We start from the raw sequence: 19,637 nt of genomic DNA on the forward strand, positions 1-19,637 counted from the left end.
ACATTCCGAATGGGGCATTGTACTCAATCATTGGTTGAATGAGTGAAGAGTACAGTGGAACAATGACCTCCCTTGATCTGGATGTGAATCCCTTCGTGATCAGGTGGGCCATGTAGAAGGTTTTCCTAATCACTTTGGCAATGTGAGTGTTGAAAGAGAGGTTACTGTCTACTTGGGTCCCTAGGTCCCTGATAACCTCTTCCGTGCTTAATGGGTTGCCACCTATGTGATAATTAGGGGTTACCTTGTTTTTCCCAAAGGGTATAACTATACACTTTTTGGCGTTCAGCTTCAGGCCATGGCTCTGGCACCAGTTATCCGTTTCTATGAGACCTCTCTGGAGGATATCTGTGTCTGATGGATTCTCGACTATGGCGCCCAGTTTGCAGTCATCTGCAAACTTTGTCAGCCACAATCCTCCTATGTTTGCCTGCCCTTCTGAGAAATAGATGCCGAACAAGAGGGGGCCCAGGACTGAGCCCTGTGGGACACCGCTTGTGACCGGCTTGGAGTCTGACATGGCACCAGCTACTCTAATCCTGTGGGTTCTGTCCTTGAGCGAGTTTGCAACCCATCTTGTGACATATGGATTTACATTTAAGCTGGTGAGTTTTTCTATGATACCCGAGTGGGGTATTGTGTCGAAAGCTTTAGCAAGGTCAAGGTAGACTGTGTGAACTGCCTTTCCCCCATCAATGGCCTTTGTGACTGTCTCAAAAAAGTCAACCAAGTTCAAGAGGCATGATCTTCCCTTGACAAAGCCAAATTGGGTAGGATCCAATGTCTGTAGGTCCCCTATGTCTTTATGAGTTCCATTATGATCCTCTCCATAGCTTTGCAGACCAGACTTGTTAAGCTTATGGGGCGGTAATTACCAGGGTCTGTAGAGGCACCGCCTTTGTGGAGTGGGACCACAGTTGCCGTACGCCACTCTTTGGGTACGTACCCTGTGGTGAGGCTGAGATTAAACAGCAGCCTTATGTGTGGGTTTAGTTCCTCGTTTAGTTCATGTAGCACACAGCCGGGGACACCATCCGGTCCCATTGAAGCTGTGTTTTTAGCTTTAGAGAGAACAACTCTCACCTGGGCATCTGAGATGTTTGGGAGGCAACACTCTGCTGGTATAGATATTTCTCCTTTTGGGGGGGAGGGAGGGGAGAAATTTGCACTGAACCTGTCTGCCAGTATGTTGGCAATGTCTGTGGGATCAGTGATTTTTATATCATTTTGAACTAATTCTGAGCATATCTGGGAGTTACCACCCAGGTTTCTAACATAGCTAAAGAAGGCCTTGTGATTGTCTTTAGAGTCCTTGACGATTTTTCTGTCTAAGTTTGCCTTGGATGATTTTATGAGTGATCGTAGTTTTTTACTAGTATTGATCAGGGATGTCTTCCCTTTTAGGGATTTTGTTCTATCTTGTAGTAGCTTTCTCCTCTTGTTGTAAAGTTTGTTTATGGCTGGGGTCCACCAGACTGGGTGCTTGCCTTTGTTGGAAAGTGTCTTGATTTTATTTGGGATTGCTTGATCCATGCAATCCTGGAGATGCTCGTAGAAAGCTTTTGTAAGGGATTCAGTAGCGTGGGTTGTGGTTTCCACTGGTTCTGGGGCTTTGAAGGATACCACACAAGTCTTAAGAAGTGTGAAGTTGGCTTTTGAAAAGTTCTTCACTGTGGTCTTTTTTGTTGTGGGTGGGGGAGGGATGTGGATCTCCAGTGAGATTAGTTTATGGTCCGATCTCACCAATGAGGGATATACTTCTGGTGTGGAGCATTTTGTCCCCATGTTTGTGATGATCAGGTCTAGTATATTTTCCCCTCTTGTGGGAATGGTGACTAGTTGTTCCATAGCATTAGAGTTTATGAACTCTAGGAACCTTTGGGCTAGGGTGTTGGGGCTTGAGTAATGTTCCCAGTCTGTGTTTGGGTAATTGAAGTCACCTAGTATGATGGTGTTTGGAGAGACATTTATACTCTCCAGTGTCTTCAGGAAGGCTGTGTGGGATTCCTGAGTTTGAGAGGGTGGTCTGTAACATACTACAAACTGTAGGCCGGTTTTGCCTATGGTTAATTGCACCTGGATGGTCTCTGACGCTTCATGCGTTGCCACCAACCTGGAGGTGTGGGTATCCTTGATGAATATGGATACACCCCCTCCTTTTGTGGTACGGTCCGGGTTTTGGGGCCGGAACGCATGATATGAGGTAAAACCTGATAGTGCCGGGGTGCTCTCGGGAGCCTTGAACCAGGTTTCTGTCACAGCACAGACATTGATGTTCTCCATACTGAGGAGGGCTTTGAGGGCGTGCATCTTGAGATTTAGACTTCTGGCGTTGAGCAGCATTGCCCTTAGTTTTTTTCCATTATTGTTTTCTAGGGCAGTAGGTTTAGAATTGCCTTGCCTAAAAAAGGCACTATGGGGGTGGCAAGAGCCTTGGCCAATATCCGGAAACCCAGGGGTGACAGGTGCAAGCCGTCCCTTACGAAGCAGCATGGCTTGTCGAGCATGTCATCCCAGGCAGACAGACATTGGATCCCCTTAGAATGACACCAGAAATTAAGCCAATTATTGAAATTGATAATTTTTTCTCTGTATTGCGGCATCAGTAGGATACTGCTCAGGGTCAGAGTCATACCAGCCTGGGCTACATAATTTGAGAGCTCCTCTGTGTCTCTTTTCATGTAGTCCAGGGAGGTAAGTCTCAGGTCGTTCACACCGGCATGGACAATGACTGAGTCATACTTGTACTTGCTGTGGAGTGACCTGAGTGCTTGTGTTATGTGGCGGATTCTAGCGCCCGACAGGCAGCTTACTGTGACCCTCTCCTTGTACAGTCTGGTGAGTGGGACGTCAGTGTGTCTGACTATGGAGTCACCTATGACAAGTGTGTCTGGCATTTTGTTTGGCCCTAAGGGCTGTGATTGATTTGCACACTGACTTTGTGATCTACGTGTTACTTGTGTTTTGTCATGAGGTGGCAGTTGCTTGGGTGTCTGCTTTGGAGGCCTCTGCTGTTTTGGTAGATTTTTGATGAGTGCCTCCAAGTATGTCTTTGTGTGTTTATGTGTTTGACTTGTAGTTGTGATAGTTCTATGTGAGACTGGGTATGTGGTGTGTGTGGTTACCTTCTCCTCCTGTCTGGTCTTGCCAGTCCTGAGTTGAGAGAGCTCAGCCTCCAGTTTAGCTATATAGTTGCATCTCTCGCATGTATTTGTGTTTTGTGGGAGGAGGAGAGGGTTGTCTGCGTACGTGAGGCAATTGTAACATTGCCTCAATATTCCCAGATTCACCAGCTGGGCAGGAGAGGACGCTAGCAACTGGACATTCGACATGCTAGAAGAAGTGAAAAGTTTGCTGTGTAACTGAGTCCAAGAGGACTTACAGGGAAGTGGGTACTTAAGGGGGTTTTAAGCTAGTGAGGTACTTTGTATAATATAGAAGTGTTTAACCTGATAAAAAAATTGCTTTAGGAACAAGTGCTGAGCTTTTTAGAAAAAAGGATAGGCTGTTTAGGTTACAAGTAGAGAAGTTCTAAGGGAAAAAATGAAGAGCCCACTTTACGGAGCCAGAAATAGTTTAACCTTGTTTAACCGGCGCTGCCCGATGCTGCTCTAGTGGCAACTCTGCGCTAAATCGCGCTAGAGCGTGCTTTATAGCAGGGGGCTGGAAAAGCTAGGAATTGACCCAAAATGGCCAATAGACTACAAGTTTCTGGCTGGAACCACTCCCTTAAGGACAAATAGGCTGCTCAGTGCTTCCCACTCCCACTGGTGAGCCAAGAAACTTCCTTTCAACCAAATAAGGATATAGAATAGCACAGGAACCAAGACAAAGCCCAGGGATCAGCAAACTCTGATGACTGGACTATTCTAGTTTAGTAAGGTGGGAAAATAAGATTTCATTGTGAGACTGTATTGCTTTGTTTAGCAGATGTCTGTCAGTGTTTGTGTTATACAATTTAAAATAAGTTTTAAATGAAATCTAAATAATTATTGTAGAAGTAAAGCATAAAGTAATATGCACATTACAGTGTTTATGGTAAATGTAGAGAAATAGCCAAATAATGGGGCACTGGATTGGCTGTGGGGGGAGGGTTGTGTATGGGAGGCCCCATTTGACCATGATTTTGTGAGGGGGAGGGGCAGCAAACCTAAAGACAGCCTTGGGCAGTGCAAACTCTAGCTATGCCACTGTTAATGACATAACAAATGTTAAGTTACGTAAGGCTTTATCAAGATATATTATGGATAAACCTGGACATTTACATTTGTTATCATTGAGAAATTGCCTAAAAATTAATGTGGGAATTAATGGGAATTACATTTAGAGAAGCATGAACTGTATTGACATCTCTATTTAAATGCCAATGAGTAGCCTGGATTAAATGACCACATTTCCATTAGGACCTAGCCTAATACTTGGTGGTGATATTCACCCCAACCCTGGCCCATTCACTTCTGAAATATACACCCCCTCTACCTGTAACCTAAGCTGCAAACCTACCATCAATATACCAACTAACTCTCTCCTAGCCTGTCATCTCAATATTAGAAGTATTAATAACAAGGTGCATGAACTGCATGCACTCCTGGCTGTCCACTCCCCTGATCTATCTGAAACCTGGTTAAAACCTAACACTACAGACAATGAAGTGTTACCACCTGGGTATAACATACACAGGCTGGATCGTGCTTCCAGGAAGGGGGGGTGGAGTAGTTATACTCTATAAATCTGAGTTGAATGTGACCGTAGATGCAACACAACCACCTCAGATTAATAACTCCACAATTCTTGCCACTAGATTCCAACTAAATAAAAGTAAATGCATTAATATCATCTGCATGTATATTCCCTAGGTAACAATATAACTACACTTGAAGATACCCTGCACTGGTTATCATATCATTATCCCCAAGAAACCCTACTACTCAAAGATTTTAACATAGACTGGGACACCTGTTCCTCAGAATCCCCATCTACCCATATCAACCTGCATGCATTTGCACAAATCATATCCACCCCTACCAGGATAGGTAAACCCAACCAAAAAGAAAGCATACTCGACTGGGTACTCATAAATAGTCCCCCCCAACTGTACACTGCTGGTACCCTCCCCGACGACCTAATTGATCACCTTCTCACTTATATAATTAAGCATAAAGCCATTAATCCCCAATAACCCTCACTCAGAAAAGTTAGAAACAAAAAAGACTTTGACCCTGCCAAATTCTTAACTCATGTAACTGGTCTATTCTTAACCACCTCCCCTTAGAGGAGGCAGTTGTATACTTTAATAACAAATTTCTTGAGATCCTTGATTTGCATGCATCTGTGCATTCAAAGAGAACAAAAGCAAAAACTACACCATGGCTTTCTAAAGAGACTATACTCAAAATTAACCATACAAACAAATGATGGGCTTTATGGCATTCTAATAAAGACCCCCAAGATCAAATTAAATACAGGTAATCTAGGAATGACACAAAAAATCCATTTTGCAAGACAAAAAACAATACTACTGCAATTTACAGACCGTAAATAAATATAACCCTCAGGATTGGGAGGATGGACTAATGGTTAAGGTGTTTGTCTTACAAACACATGGTACATGGTTTGAATCTCACAGGGGATAATTGGCTAGACTTAAAAAGGCTCGCAAGGGCAGTTAGCCTAGTACTAATCTATAAACCTATAAGAAGTTTTGAGCAGGTTTTAATAATCTACTTCATCCTGGACAAACTTCTACCCCCATCCCTGCTGCTACTATTGATAAACCCCCTGAAATGTTTCAGATAGTTTCAACCAATTCTTTACTGAGGCAATTCAAACCCTAGCTGGCCAATTACTTCCTACTCCCCTGGCCCTAAAAGTACCACCCCTAGAAACCTACTGTTATTCAGCTTCCAACCAGTGGCCACGTCGCTTATCCGTACCTTGATCAAAAAATTAAAACCCACCACACTCTCTGCTGATCAACTCCCCGCTGAGTATCTTCAAAAATCAGCTGATGCTATTGCCTACCCAGTATCGATACTAATTAATCAAAACATAGCAGAAGCTAGAATTCCCACCATCTGGAAAATATCCTACGCAATCTCACTACATAAAGGAGGCAGCTCTACTAAATTCTCCAATTATAGACCAATAGCCATACTCTCTCCACTTGCAAAGATTATAGAAAAATCTGTACACAGACAACTTATGCACCACCTAATCAAGAATCACCTCATGGCAGACACCCAACATGGCTTCTGTCCACACCACAGCACTACTTCAGCCCTACTAGCTTTTACCAGCACCATAAACCATAGTTGCAACAACAATCACATATCCTCCGCTCTCTTCTTGGATCTTTCCAAGGCATTTGACATGGTTGACCACCAACATTTAATACACACCCTGCAAACATTCTGCCTAGATACAAAAGCCCTTCAATGGTTTAAATCCTACCTGAATGAGAGACAGCAGGCTGTTCTTTGGGAGAACAAACACTCTAACCTATTACCTAACACTCTTGGAGTACCACAACGCTCTATACTAGGGCCCCTGCTGTTTTCAGTCTTCATTAACAACCTGTATACTGTCATCCCAGTCAGCTGTATCCAATACGCTGATGACTCCACCCTGGTCTGCTCAGCTACTTCTCCAACAGATTTATGGTCTGCTACCCAGTCCACCTTTAACACTACAGAAAACTGGCTTTCTGAATGGTGTTTGATACTAAATCCCAAAAAAACTAAAATGCTGTTATTTTCACCAACGCAAAGGTCTCCTGCTTTTACCTTTACCATAAATGCAAATGATGGCACAATAGTCTCCCCCGACCCCTCTATAAAACTATTAGGTGTCATTATAGATAATCTAAAATTTGACTTGCATGTAAACCAGTCGATCAAAACCATCAACAAAAAACTAGGGTCACTCTACAGAATAAAAGCCTTCCTAACCCCTCCAGCCACAATTGCCATCGCTCGCTCTCACCTTCTTTCAACACTTCTGTATGCATCCCCTCTACTCTGTAATCTAAACAAGACTGTACTTAACAAACTGTACTTTACAAACTCTTAACCTGCTGCAACCACATTGCCAGGTTTGCCACCAGCCTGCCTTTTAGGACACATCATTGCATCAATCTTAGCCAGCTTGGGTGGCTTAAACTACCCAGTCTAATTCAGTATAACCAACTGATCATGGCTTATAAAATCCTTTATAATCTGGATAATACTCCTGCACTTAAAAATATTATCACCCCCTGTAACAATTCACGGCTGTTTAGATCCTCTAACAGACTACTAATTCAGACTAGCAAAATTAATAACGCAGCTGGTGACTCTCTCTTTGCAAACTCTGTAGGCAGATCCTGGAACACACTTTCAGCTAACATTACTTTACTCTCCTCCCTAGGTCAATTTAAAACTAGACTCAAACAACATCTGGCACTAAACTGGATATGTCATTGTATCACGCCTGGCTAACTCTCTTCTAGAATGTGTGAAATCTTTTAATCATCTTCCTGCTTAAATTACCCCCGACTTTCATCAGAGTTTAACTCTAACCTGTGGAACACGTTAATTCATGTTTGCTTTTATACTCTTTGTCAAAACTATATTTGTAACGTGTTTTATTGTTTCTGTGTACCTTGGAGCTGTTCTCCCTGGGCCTCTGCTGAAAATGGACATGCATCCAGTCGGACAATCCCGATCAACAAATGTAAATTAAAAATAAAAAATAAAATTGTCTATTAAAGCTTAAAAGATAAAAGATAATATATTTTTCTATTTGCATTGGTGTTTGTATAAAATTAAATATAATTCATTTAAACAAGTGATTGATGTTTTCAATGTTTATAGTTGTTTAGATTTGTATTTTAGGTTAGTATGGCTTTACATTTTAGCTGATTGTATGGAGGCTGTGTTGTCATGTGATTTAGTGAATAACTTTTTAAACAAATTGTTATTGTGAGAGAATTGATCTCATGAAGTTTTATGTTTGATATAAAATGAAAGTGCTTATTCTATCAAACACATTTTATTGTGAATTATTCAGCCTTTCAGAGTCTCTGCAGACCGTGCGTGTGTGTGCTTTTACAAGTTTTGTCTTTGTTGTGCATTTGTATAACCTGCCAACTAGATAAGGTATAATGATGATGCTTCAGTTAGTACAATATCAGAAGGAAATCTATTGTTGGCAGATGGAAAATTATTTTTAGCTCAGCTTATTGCATTCCATGATGTCATAATGTGTACCTGGAAGCTTTAGATATCATAGGTTCAGAGGTAGGTACTAGGCTATTGGCCCAAGGGCCTAAGTAAACCTAGCCAGCAAGGTTCCCTGGCTTACGCCACCCAAGAAAGTTATTTTCCTATGCCCCTGTCAAGCAGAGCCACAGAAGTGATCCCCGGGGTGTATTTTCTATTTCTGATCCACTCATCAAGATTTTTCTTGAAGAGTGCTAATGAGGAACTTTGTTTGACATAGATGGGTAGCTTGTTCCAGAGTATGGGAAGTCTCTGGGACAGGAATCTATCCCTCCAGCATGTCCTGTTTATTGTGGTGACAAGGTGTATGTCCCTAGACCGTGTAGCTCGGAGGGATTGGGATTTCTTTAGGTGCAGCATGTCCAACAACTCTGGGTTTGACATAGATTTATATGTTAGGCAGAAGTCACCTCGGAGTAGATGATATGCTATGGAGTAAAGCTGGAGTTTTTTGAGACAGTCAGTGTAGGGCATATGTTTGAGGTCCATAATCCTCTCTGTGAGGTACTTCTGTGGCCTTTCCAGCTGCTGCAGATGTCTTATGAGGTACATTCCAAAAGGGGCATTGTACTCTATACAGACTGTCAGTAAATATGGGAAATTGGAAATTAGGGCGGTAGCAAAAGTCTGGGAAGGAGCATCATTTGTAACAGAGGAGAGACCCAATATATCTTCAGCCACAAACTAACTGAGAAAGATTATTGTAGTGTAGAGCCCTAGTCTATTCAGTAGCAGAGCACTAGTACATCCAGTAGGAGAGCACTAGTACATTCATTGGCAGACCCTAGTCTATTCAGTAGTAGAACCCTTGTGCATTCAGTAGCAGAGCACTAGTGCATGCAGTAGGAGAGCACTAGTACATTCATTGGCAGACCCTAGTGTATTCAGTAGCAAAGTCCTACCGTATTTAGTGGCAGAGCAGAGGAGGAGTACGTTCAGTGGCAGAGGACGAGTGTAGTCAATAATGCAAAATAACTGTGCGGAGGCAGAGGAATCATATGAAGACAGTTGATAGTTTCAGGTGGTAGAGGATTAGTCTGGTGAGGGTGGAGATTGGGGTGTCATAAAGGTTATTTTGAGGAGGAAGAGGATTAGTTTGGTGTTTGTGGAGGATTTTGAGGGGAGGTAGAACTTGGTGTAGGGAGGCAGGGAAAGGACACACTAGAAGTTAGTTTGGGAGATGGTGATTAGTTTTAGGGGGTGGAGTTTAGTGTAGAGAAGTGGAGGATTATTGTGGGGCAGTGGAGGTTGGTGTAGAGAAGCCAGGGGTTATTGTGGGGCAGTGGAGGTTGGAGTAGTAGGGACACTAAGGATTATTTTGGAGCAGTCGAGGCTGGTGTGTAGGATCATAGGCTATTGGCCTTGAGGCCCTTATAAGCCTAGCCAAGAATTTAGCCCATGTTTAGACAAGTCAGCACCCAGTGTCCTTGTCCAGCAAGGACACAGGTGGAATTCCAGGAGTGTATTTTCTGTTTCCCATCCAGTTATCCAGGTTGCGCTTAAAAAGGGATAATGAGGTGCTCTGCTTGACATGGAGAGGGAGTCTGTCCCACAGATGGGGAGTCTCTGGGGCACAAATCTGTCCCACCAACAAGTCCTACTGATATCACAAACCAGGTTGAGGTTGTGCATATGGGTTGCTCGAGTGGAACTTGACTTGTGGATATGCAGCAATCCCATCAATGTGGGGTCTGAGATTGCTTTGTATGCCAGACAGAGGTCACCTCTGACAAGTTTGTATGAAACTGAGTAGAGGGACAGGGTTTTTAGCTTATCTGTGTAGGATAGATGTTTGAGGCCCTGGATTCTCCTGGTGAGGAACCTATGTGGTCTGTCCAGCTGCTGCATATGCTTTGGAATTCAGCTTGAGGCCATATTTCTGGCACCAGTCATTTGTTTGAGTGAGAAGCTCTTGGAGGACATCCACATCACTTGGGGAATTGATGACTGCACCCAGCTTGCAGTCATCTGCAAACTTGGTCAGCCATAGCTCACTGGTTTTGGCCTGCACCTCAGAGAAGTATATCCTGAATAACAGAGGCCCCAAGACCGATCCCTGGGGTACGCCGCTTGTTACGGGTGTACTGCTTGAGGTGGCTTCCCCTGTTTTGACTGTGTGGGTTCTGTCATTGAGCCAGTTTGCTACCCATCTGGTAACGTATGGATCGGTGCCTAGTTGAGAGAGTTTATCTACTATGCCTGAGTGGGGAATAGTGTTGAAGGCTGTGGCCAGGTCAAGGTAGGTGGTGTGCACCGTCTTCACTTTGTCCACGGCTTTGGTGACTGTCTTAAAGAAGTCAACCATCATCTCATTACAGCTGAGTGCTCCTCAACACAACACTATTGATATTTGACCTCACGAATGACCTCCCCTTGCCAAAGCCAAACTGTGTGGGGTTGAATGTTTGGAGGTTGCCAATGTCCCTATTAATGAGGTCCATGATAATCCATTCCATGGCCTTCCAGATTAGGCTAGTTAGGCTGATGAGTCTACAATTTCCTGGATTGGTGGATGCTCCACCTTTATGTAGAGGGATGACAGTGGCTGTCCTCCACTTGGCTGGGACAAAGCTGGTACTCAGGCTTTGGTTGAATAGGGTGCCTAATGGTCCTGCAAGTTCATGCTTGAGTTAATATAGGATGCAGTCAGGGATGTTATCGGGTCCCATGGAGGCTGTATTTTTTTGCCTTTAAGAGGGCAGTGGTGACCCTGTTCCCCAGAGAGAAGGGGTGGGGGGCAGGTACTGCAAATGTCCTGATTTACTGATGGGGGGACAGAAGGGAGAAGTATTCTCTGAATCTGTCCGCCGGTAGATTGGCTGTATCTACAGCATTTGTGTATGTGGTGTCCTTGACCACCAGTTTTGAACAGATATGCAGATACTTTCAGATTGTGGACATATGTGAAGAAGGCCTTATGATTCTCTCTAGTAGTTGCGGCCAGTTTGGATTTGAAGTTGGCATTAGAGGATTTCACTAGTGCTCTTATTTGCTTGTTCAGGCTAAGGAGAGATTGTTCCAGTTGGGCACCTGCTCCTTCTTGGTCCTGGACAGCAATTTTTTTCCTTTTGTTATATAGCTTATTTATTGCAAATGTCTACCAGACAGGTTTACTCTTCCTTGCGGAGGATGATTTTTGTCCTATCAGGTATTCCTGATTCCATGCATCTATATAAATGCTTGTATAGTACTTTAGTGTAGATTTGGACATTGGTGCCAGTTCCTACAGTAGGGGAGGGGGCTGTGAAGCTGTTTATACTATCCCTCAGGAGGTTGTAATCAGTTTTGGACAAGTTTTTTTGTTTGACTCTAGCTAGAGGAGGGTCAGAGGAGATGGTGACTTTGAAAGTGACCGCTTTATGGTCTGATCTTACCAGGGAGGATGATACCATGGGGGTGCAACAGTGGTGACTCATGTTGGTTAATACCAAGTCCAAGATATTATCATCTCTTGTGGTGGTATTGACTAGCTGTTCCAAGGCATTTGCATTGATAAAATCGCAGAATCTTGGGGCAGTGTAGGGATTCTAAAGGTCATTGTTGGGCAGTGGATGTCTGTAGGGAGGCACAGCGTTAGTTTAAGGGTGTCAGGAGGTTGGTTTGGGGTTGATGGAATTTAATGTGGGGCATAGATAAATGACATGAGGGGGTTGGTGGTTAGTCTGGGGCTGTAGAAGGTTAGAATGGGTGCAACAGAGAATTACTTTGGGAGCAGTAGAATATTCTTGCAGTGGAGTGTTTGCGTGTATCAGTGAAGGATTGTTGTGGAGAAGTGCAGGACTGTTGTGAAGACTGGACAAGTATTCCTTTTGGGCAGTATTCCTTTTTTTCATACCTGAAAGATATAAAAAATGAAAAACTGAGTATTCAGGTAGTGAAGGCAACCAGGGAGAGAGAAATGGTGTCATACATAAATCCTTGACTACCTAAAGCAGATTGGACTGCTTTAGTCATTACACTCACAGACTTATCTTTGATTATTGTGATTTATTAATTTATGAACAAATGGCCTAGTCCTGGTAGGATCTGTAAAGATGCTTCTTTTTTTACAGGGGAGACTTGCATACATAACAAAGTTAAGTGACTTGCCTACATTCACAGTATCAGAGCCAGTTGTCTGGTCCACTGTTCTTCACTGCTTTGATACTTTTGCATTGTAGCTCATAGCCGATGAACTGTAATTTCTAAGTTTGGTTTAAACCATATGGGAGGATATTGTCTTCATTGTGTTTGATCTCAACAAAGCTAATCTGTTTTCTTTGCATAAACTGGGTTACAAGGACATGTTGGCAGTAGCTGATGTCTAGAGTGTCTCTAACCTTTACTGTCACAAGGCCCTTGATTTTGTACCAGATTCGATGTATTGGTAGAGTTTATTAGGCTGACCATTTAGCACTCCTCCCCTTTGATCCTTTTTGTCTTGCTCCAAACTACCTTACATTGCTGGTTTCGCTTTTTTTATTGCACATTTCCTCAATCTGGTGTTAAACATAGACTGAACACCAAGTGCACCAGCTGTATGTTGTCATATAACAAGAAAAATAAAGTTCCAACCGCTGATAAAGGTCACTGCCAAATCAACAAAAATCCAAAGGATAAAAACTTGGCCAGATCACCACAGCTCACAGGCACAAATAATTCACGTTTTATTAAAATAACAAGATAGATAAGCACTTTTGCGTTGTGAAACCAATGCTTCTTCAGATCATAAAAAACATAAAGCACAGTCATTTAAAAACACTTCAAAGACCAATAATTATCTATTACATCATCAGTCCTAACCAATTACATTTTTAGACCAATTTCCTTCCTTTTAACAGTATAAATTGATGGAACTTAAATGGATTCTGAGACTACAGGTGGATACACACCCCGGTTTGAATGCTTGTGTCTATTTAAGACCAGCACTTGTCTGTCTTATTTTAATAAACGTGAATTGTTTGTGCCTGCGAGCTGTGGTGGTCTGGCCAAATGTTTATGCTCTGTCATATATGGATTGTGCATTATATACAGTACTATCTGGTCACATACAGCACTGCATCATATACAGGTTTCTACTAAGGGATGCTCCTATGATGGGACTCCTCATTCCCACTTCCCAAAATGTAAGAGATCTGAACAGCAGTTTCTCAGTCCTGCCTGTTCCTTCTGGCCTATCGTATTCCTAGCCTGGTACCCAAACTTGGCAGAGTTCATTCCTATACATCAGAAAAGCCGGTTAATGAAGGCTCTAACTTTACTCAGCTGGAACTACAGGGAAGTTATTGACATTCTGAAAACAAATAAAAACAGATGCATTCCAGGTTAATCCACTGGTTAAGAGAGAACATTTGAATGGATGCAAGAGGGCTGCATGGGGAATACAGATGGAGCAGTCACTGTCCAGCTTTTGTACCTTGGGTAGTAAGAGCAGTTTTTTTTTCTGCTACTTCATTGGTAGACACCATGGGTTACCCTTGCAGCGCATCACAATGGAAAACTGCTAGCTGACCTCTGACCTTTCCATGAGACATGGGCACTGGTCTGACCCTTATTATTGTATAATCTGCATTACAGAGGGCATAACAGAAATGTCCTAGCTTTAGAGTGACCGTGTGTTATGCCCACTGTCCAGCTTTCAGTGTCTGAGAAAGACTGAATGGTCATATAACCAAAAAAGAAGCATTAACACCATTAAAACATTTGTTTATAACTAGAGTGAACATGCTCAGAAATTTTGTATAGAGAAGTTTCAGGTTATCCAGATGACTGACAGGAAATGTTTGCTTAATGCCCAGATTGTGGAATAGCTTTTTGCAGTCTTGGGGCAGAATGTCTACACAGAGTTTACTTTCCAGTTTGAGAGCAACTTTCTTTCTGCCTTTTTTTCTCTCTTTCATTTGTGGTTCTGTCATATGTTCGTGGATAAATACTAGGCAGTCAGTCTGGAGACTATTGCATGCCTAGCCAGTAACAAGGTAGTGACCACAGGTGAGACTCAAACCCCGTACTTTGTGTTTATTAAATAAATACCTTAACCATTATGTCAAACCAGAACCCCAAGTGTAAGTCTTAGGTTCATAGATTCATACTATGTTATCAGTCTGCAGACTGTTACAAGCCTAACCAATAACCAGCGGTAAGAATTAAACCATTTACCGTGTACCTATGATAAAGATAAAGACATTAACTATTATACCAACCCCACCTCTGTGAGAGCAATGGCTCTATACCCTATATGTAGCTATCATGCAAGTGCCATTTTTACACAAAAGACACACACACACACACACACACACACACACACACACACACACACACACACACACACACACACCTTCTAATACAATAGACCATTTGAGGCTGTTGCAGCACAGGGAGGAAGTATGGTATAAGATACAATCCATTGGTCATACAGGCATGTTATTTGATCAGTTATATTTCACACATTTGGTCTCATTGTATTTGCTGTCACTCCATTCTGTTTTCTTATTGTAAATGTATTTTCCTTTTCTTTTTAGGTGGCAGATGGAATGCTAGAAGGAGCTTCTCGCCTTCGTCCTGCTCTCCATGTCATAGGGAACCTTTTAGCTACCAGATGTGACTTGGATCTCCTTTACAAATTTTGCCAGGATGTAGAAGCCCCTCACTGTCTCCTGCACTTGATAGAGCAGATTGTTGATAGTGCTGTTATCAAACAGGTGGGAATTCAAAGGAAGGTATAAAAAGCTGGGATAATCCATGCATGGAAATGTTGATGCTATTAACCTTTTTTATTTTAACAGCAACCTTGGTGCATCACCCTTCTCTCCGACCTCACTGCGGTGATGGGTGCTTATTTCGCAAGTGACTTCAACCACATGCCCACTGGGAATGGAGACAGGTAGGTGGTGCACTGAATGTGTGATAGCATAGTGTTGGCACCTGATATGGCATCATGGTACCAGATTCTTCAACTACATGCCCACTGGGAATGGAGACAGGTAGGTGGTGCACTGAATGTGTGATAGCATAGTGTTGGCACCTGATATGGCATCATGGTATCAGATTCTTCAACCACATGCCCATTGGGAATGGAGACAGGTGGGTGGTGCAACTGAATGTGTGATAGCATAGTGTTGGCACCTGATATGGCATCATGGTACCAGATTCTTCAACCACATGCCCACTGGAAATGGAGATAGGTAGGTGGTGCACTGAATGTGAATGTGTGGTAGCATAACAACGGCACCTGATATGGCATCATGGTACCAGACTGAACAGTTCACATTGACTGACTGTGTAACATTATGATAGTGGTGCTGTACTGCATACATACTGGTTACTTGCTAGTGTAAGGGAGAATAACCTGAACTTCTTTGCAAAGATGCTTTAGCTGGGTTAAATAAAAGGATTTGTGTAAGTGGTATGTGATGTATGTGATTTGTGGAAACAGTTGATACATGCTGTAACAGTGACTGGGTTTTGATCTTTTGGAGGATGACCAGTTGAGAGGGGATTCCTTGGTTATTTTTGAAGGAAGTGGGGATGTCTTTAGTAAAATGTCAGCAAGTGTGCAACTGGTGCTGTGCTATACATTTTTTGTGACCATGGGATCAGATTTCTTGATGAAGACCCGTAAGAAAGATGGGATCTTAAAGTAAACCATGGACACCTGTGCTGCTTGCTGCAGAGGGCCACAAATCTACCTGATGCATTTTGATAACAGGCTAATGTTTTCTCTTGTATCCTCACTGTGGTATAGGGCTGTTATTGAGGAAATCCCTGAATCCAGGTTTTCTGACAACAGAGTATATGGACATAGATAGGTAGTACCTCTAGTGGTAGGCAGGAAAGATTGCAAATTATATTTCAGAGAAAAAAACATCTGCACTGCAGCATAGATCCAGATTCAATATGTGGGTGTTGGAGAATGTGACATACTTCAAATAGAAGCAAACAAAACCATTTCTGAACATTGTTTCTTTCAGTTGTTCATGGTTGGGAAGGCTAAACAGAGGCACTGTTTAGCAGCCTCTAAGAAACAGAATAGAAGTGAGGCTTTAATCTCTCAGAATAATTTAGATTGCCCAGCCCTAACAACTCATTTAGAAGTCTTTAAGGTCTTTCAAACTAGTCTCTGCTTGGAAAGGTCCATCCCAAATGGAGTACTGCATTCAAGGATAGGCCTAGTAAGGGAAGACTATAGCAGAACTAAGAACTTATTAGATGTGAGTAAAATACCATAAAAGACAAGTTGTATAATGTAAAAGGATTTTCTTAGACCAAGATATGATAGTCAAAAGAGTGTTTGCTATTAAAATGTGTACCCAGGTCTCTGATGGTTGTGCCCATTGTGTTTTTGTGTGTGGGGGTATTGGGCATGTGATAAGTGGCTGGGATGGTGATCTTATCAAATAGAGATATGCTACATTTTTTGATGTATAGGGTGAGACTGTGACCGGTATCTCAGGTGCTGGTCTGGTCCAGGCTTTGTTGGAGGATAAGAGTATCAGATGGGGACTTTACAGTTGCACTCAATCTGCTATCATCAACAAATGTAGTTACCTACACAGCCTCAGTGCTTGGTTTGACTTCAGAAAAGTAGTCACCGGAGAGTAGGGGACGAAGGGTAAAGCCCCTTGGGGCATTGTTGATGAGTATAACTTCAGGCCAGTGAAATCTAGGTCAAATACTAGCTTTTGTCTTGTCCATTTGTAAATGACCACTCCAAATGGAGCATCTGGAGTGTTTCTCTCTGGGCCTCCACTGAAAATGGGCTTTTTCCCAGTCAGACTTTCCTGGTAAACAAATGATAGATAAATAAATAAAATATGTTTTTTCACTAACTCACAAGAGCTTGGCTAGGATATTTAGCTTTGTGTCTGATCTTTGTCTTTGTTTACTTTATAGTATAGGTCATTTCTCAGATCAAAGTATGGGTATGTAGTAAGGATGTTCTATTTATTTTTATTTATCCTTTGTTTAGTGGGCTGTTGACCTCTTTTCAGGGGAGACCTGAGGTGGTATTTCTACTACTAGGGGAATTTTTTTTAAACAGAGCATTAGTAAACTTCTGCTATTTCTGATAGGTGTCATATGAGCTACCTCCAACTCAAGCAGATGGGACTTATGTTTAATGTTTCCTGTAAAGGATGACACACTTAGGTATGCAACACCCCATTAATGCTGAAATTTAGTATCAGCAATACAATCACCTGGTGTGGGAATAGCCTTCAGTGGCAGACACCTGTTGTGCAACTGACACCATCTATTATGCATTTCCCAATGTCCTCTTACTATATTTTTCTGTCTCTGCTTAGTATATTGTCATTCCACTGGGGATTTTCAAAATTGACATGGCTTATTTGGAAGTCTGCTAAGTTTGCATTACTTTCATCATTAATCTAATGTGATACGGAGGCCACAAACTCTTTGTAAATGCAAGTACATTCCCCTTCTGACCTTCTCTGATGCTATTAACTATAACAGAAACAACACTAGACCATCCTCAGCCCTTTTTCTAGATCTCTCAAAGGCTATTGATATGGTTAACCACCAGCTATTTATTTCCACCTTGAAAGCAATTTCCGTCGACAATCATTCTATCCATTCTATCCAGTGGTTTTAATCATATCTCTGCAATAGACAACAAGCCGTCCTATGATAAAATAAACTATCTAACCTCCTTCCCAATTCCCGTGGAGTCCCCCAGGGATCTATTCTGGGTCCGCTTTTGTTTTCCATTTTTATCAATGACCTCCATTTGGCCATTCCAAATGCTAATTGCATTCAATACGCAGATGACTCTACTTTAATCTGCTCAGCCACCTCCCAACCAGTATTGACACTAACCCAGAATACCTTTAATATAGTCAAAAACTGGCTTTCTGAGCATTGACTAATTTTAAATCCAAATAAAACTAAGATCCTATTTTCTCTCCCACCCAAAGGTCCTCTGTTTTACCCTTCTGTATAAAATCAAATAATGGTACTACAATATCTCCCGATGTGTGCACAAAACTTCTTGGAGTTTTGGTTGATAACAGTCTCAAATTTGATACGTTTGTCAACCAAACTATTAAAACCATTCACAAAAAACTTGGTACGTTGTATATTAAACCTTTTCTTACCCCACCTGCTAGAATAGCCATAGCCCATTCTCATCTACTCTCTACCCTTTTCTATGCCTCCCCTCTACTTACCAACTTTAACAAATGTGATCTTAATAAACTCTCCACCTGTTATAACCACATAGCTAGATCTGCCACTGGTATGCCGCACAGAACACATTACTGTAAGCACCTACGCTATCTGGGCTGACTAGAGTTGCCCATTCTATTAAAGTACAATCAACTAATAATGGCTGACAAAGTACATAACCAACCAGACAATATTCCTGCTCCTAAATATATTATCTACCCCCACAGTAACTTTAGATCACTTCGCTTATCTAACAGACTGGTAGTCCAAACTGTCAAATCCAAAAACATGGCAGGTGACTCTCTGTTTGCCAGTTCTGTTGGTAAAACTTGGTAAAACTTGGAACTCACTGCCTGATGACATAATTCGAGACACCTCCCTAACACAATTTAAGAAAAGTCTCAAGCAGTATCTTAACAAACTGGCTGTGCTCTTGCTCTAAACCTGATTACATTTTTAGAATACCTGTGTATAATATGTAATGTGTTTTTATTAAGTGTGCTATATCTCAAGTCTTTGACTGTATAACTCAAATGTCTCTACTGAGCTTGTAAACTTTAATTGTATATTTATCTTATGCTTATTCTTGTAACTACCTTTGGAGCTTTTCTCCCTGGGCCTCTGTTGAAAATGGACATGTATGCAGTCAGACTTTCCCAGTCAACAAATGGAAAATAAAACAAAATAAATAAATCAGTATATTTTCCCCTTCAGTCCTACTTCATCTTGTAAAAATTGCAAAAATAATTTTCTTGCATTAGAGGTGCTGTTGTTTTCCTTGTCTCTGTTTCAGTACTTTTCAAAAATTATTTATTTTCAGAGCCCTGCTTCTTTTTGGGTGGCCACAGTGGTGCAGCAGTTAGCGTTGCCGCCTCACAGCAAGAGGTTCTCCGGTTTGATTCTCAGCTGGGGGTGCCTTCTTTGTGGAGTCTGCATGTCCTCACTGTGGTCATGTGGGTTTCCTCCCACATCCGAAAGACATGCTGTAGGTAGATTGGACAATCTAAATTGGCCCTAGGCGTGAGTGTATGCGTGTGTGTGCCTTCTGTGGAAGGTTGGACGCCGGACTGGCAACTCAACACAGTAAAACTCCACTGCCAATCATGAGCGGACAGGTGATCTGCTCTGGCGACCCCTAACTGGGAAAAGACGAAAGAAGAGTCCTGTTTCTTTTTCTGATAGGGTCTCTGCTTCAGTGTAGCGAGGAGAAGCATGAGG

At 42.1% G+C, this 19,637-nt stretch overlaps 1 protein-coding gene across 1 annotated transcript in view; it reads left to right on the top strand.

Moving 5' to 3' along the window:
* Positions 1-19,637, top strand: part of STK36 (serine/threonine kinase 36) — a 786,440-nt gene that overhangs the window by 340,338 nt on the left and 426,465 nt on the right. The window contains exons 12-13 of the mRNA XM_044086614.1: positions 14,759-14,938; positions 15,023-15,120. Coding sequence (XP_043942549.1) covers positions 14,759-14,938; positions 15,023-15,120 — 278 coding nt within the window. The remainder of the gene's footprint in view (positions 1-14,758; positions 14,939-15,022; positions 15,121-19,637) is intronic.

This window comes from Protopterus annectens, chromosome 10.part0, assembly GCF_019279795.1.
Source record: "Protopterus annectens isolate FY-2018-M chromosome 10.part0, PAN1.0, whole genome shotgun sequence".
Lineage (NCBI taxonomy): Eukaryota > Metazoa > Chordata > Ceratodontiformes > Protopteridae > Protopterus > Protopterus annectens.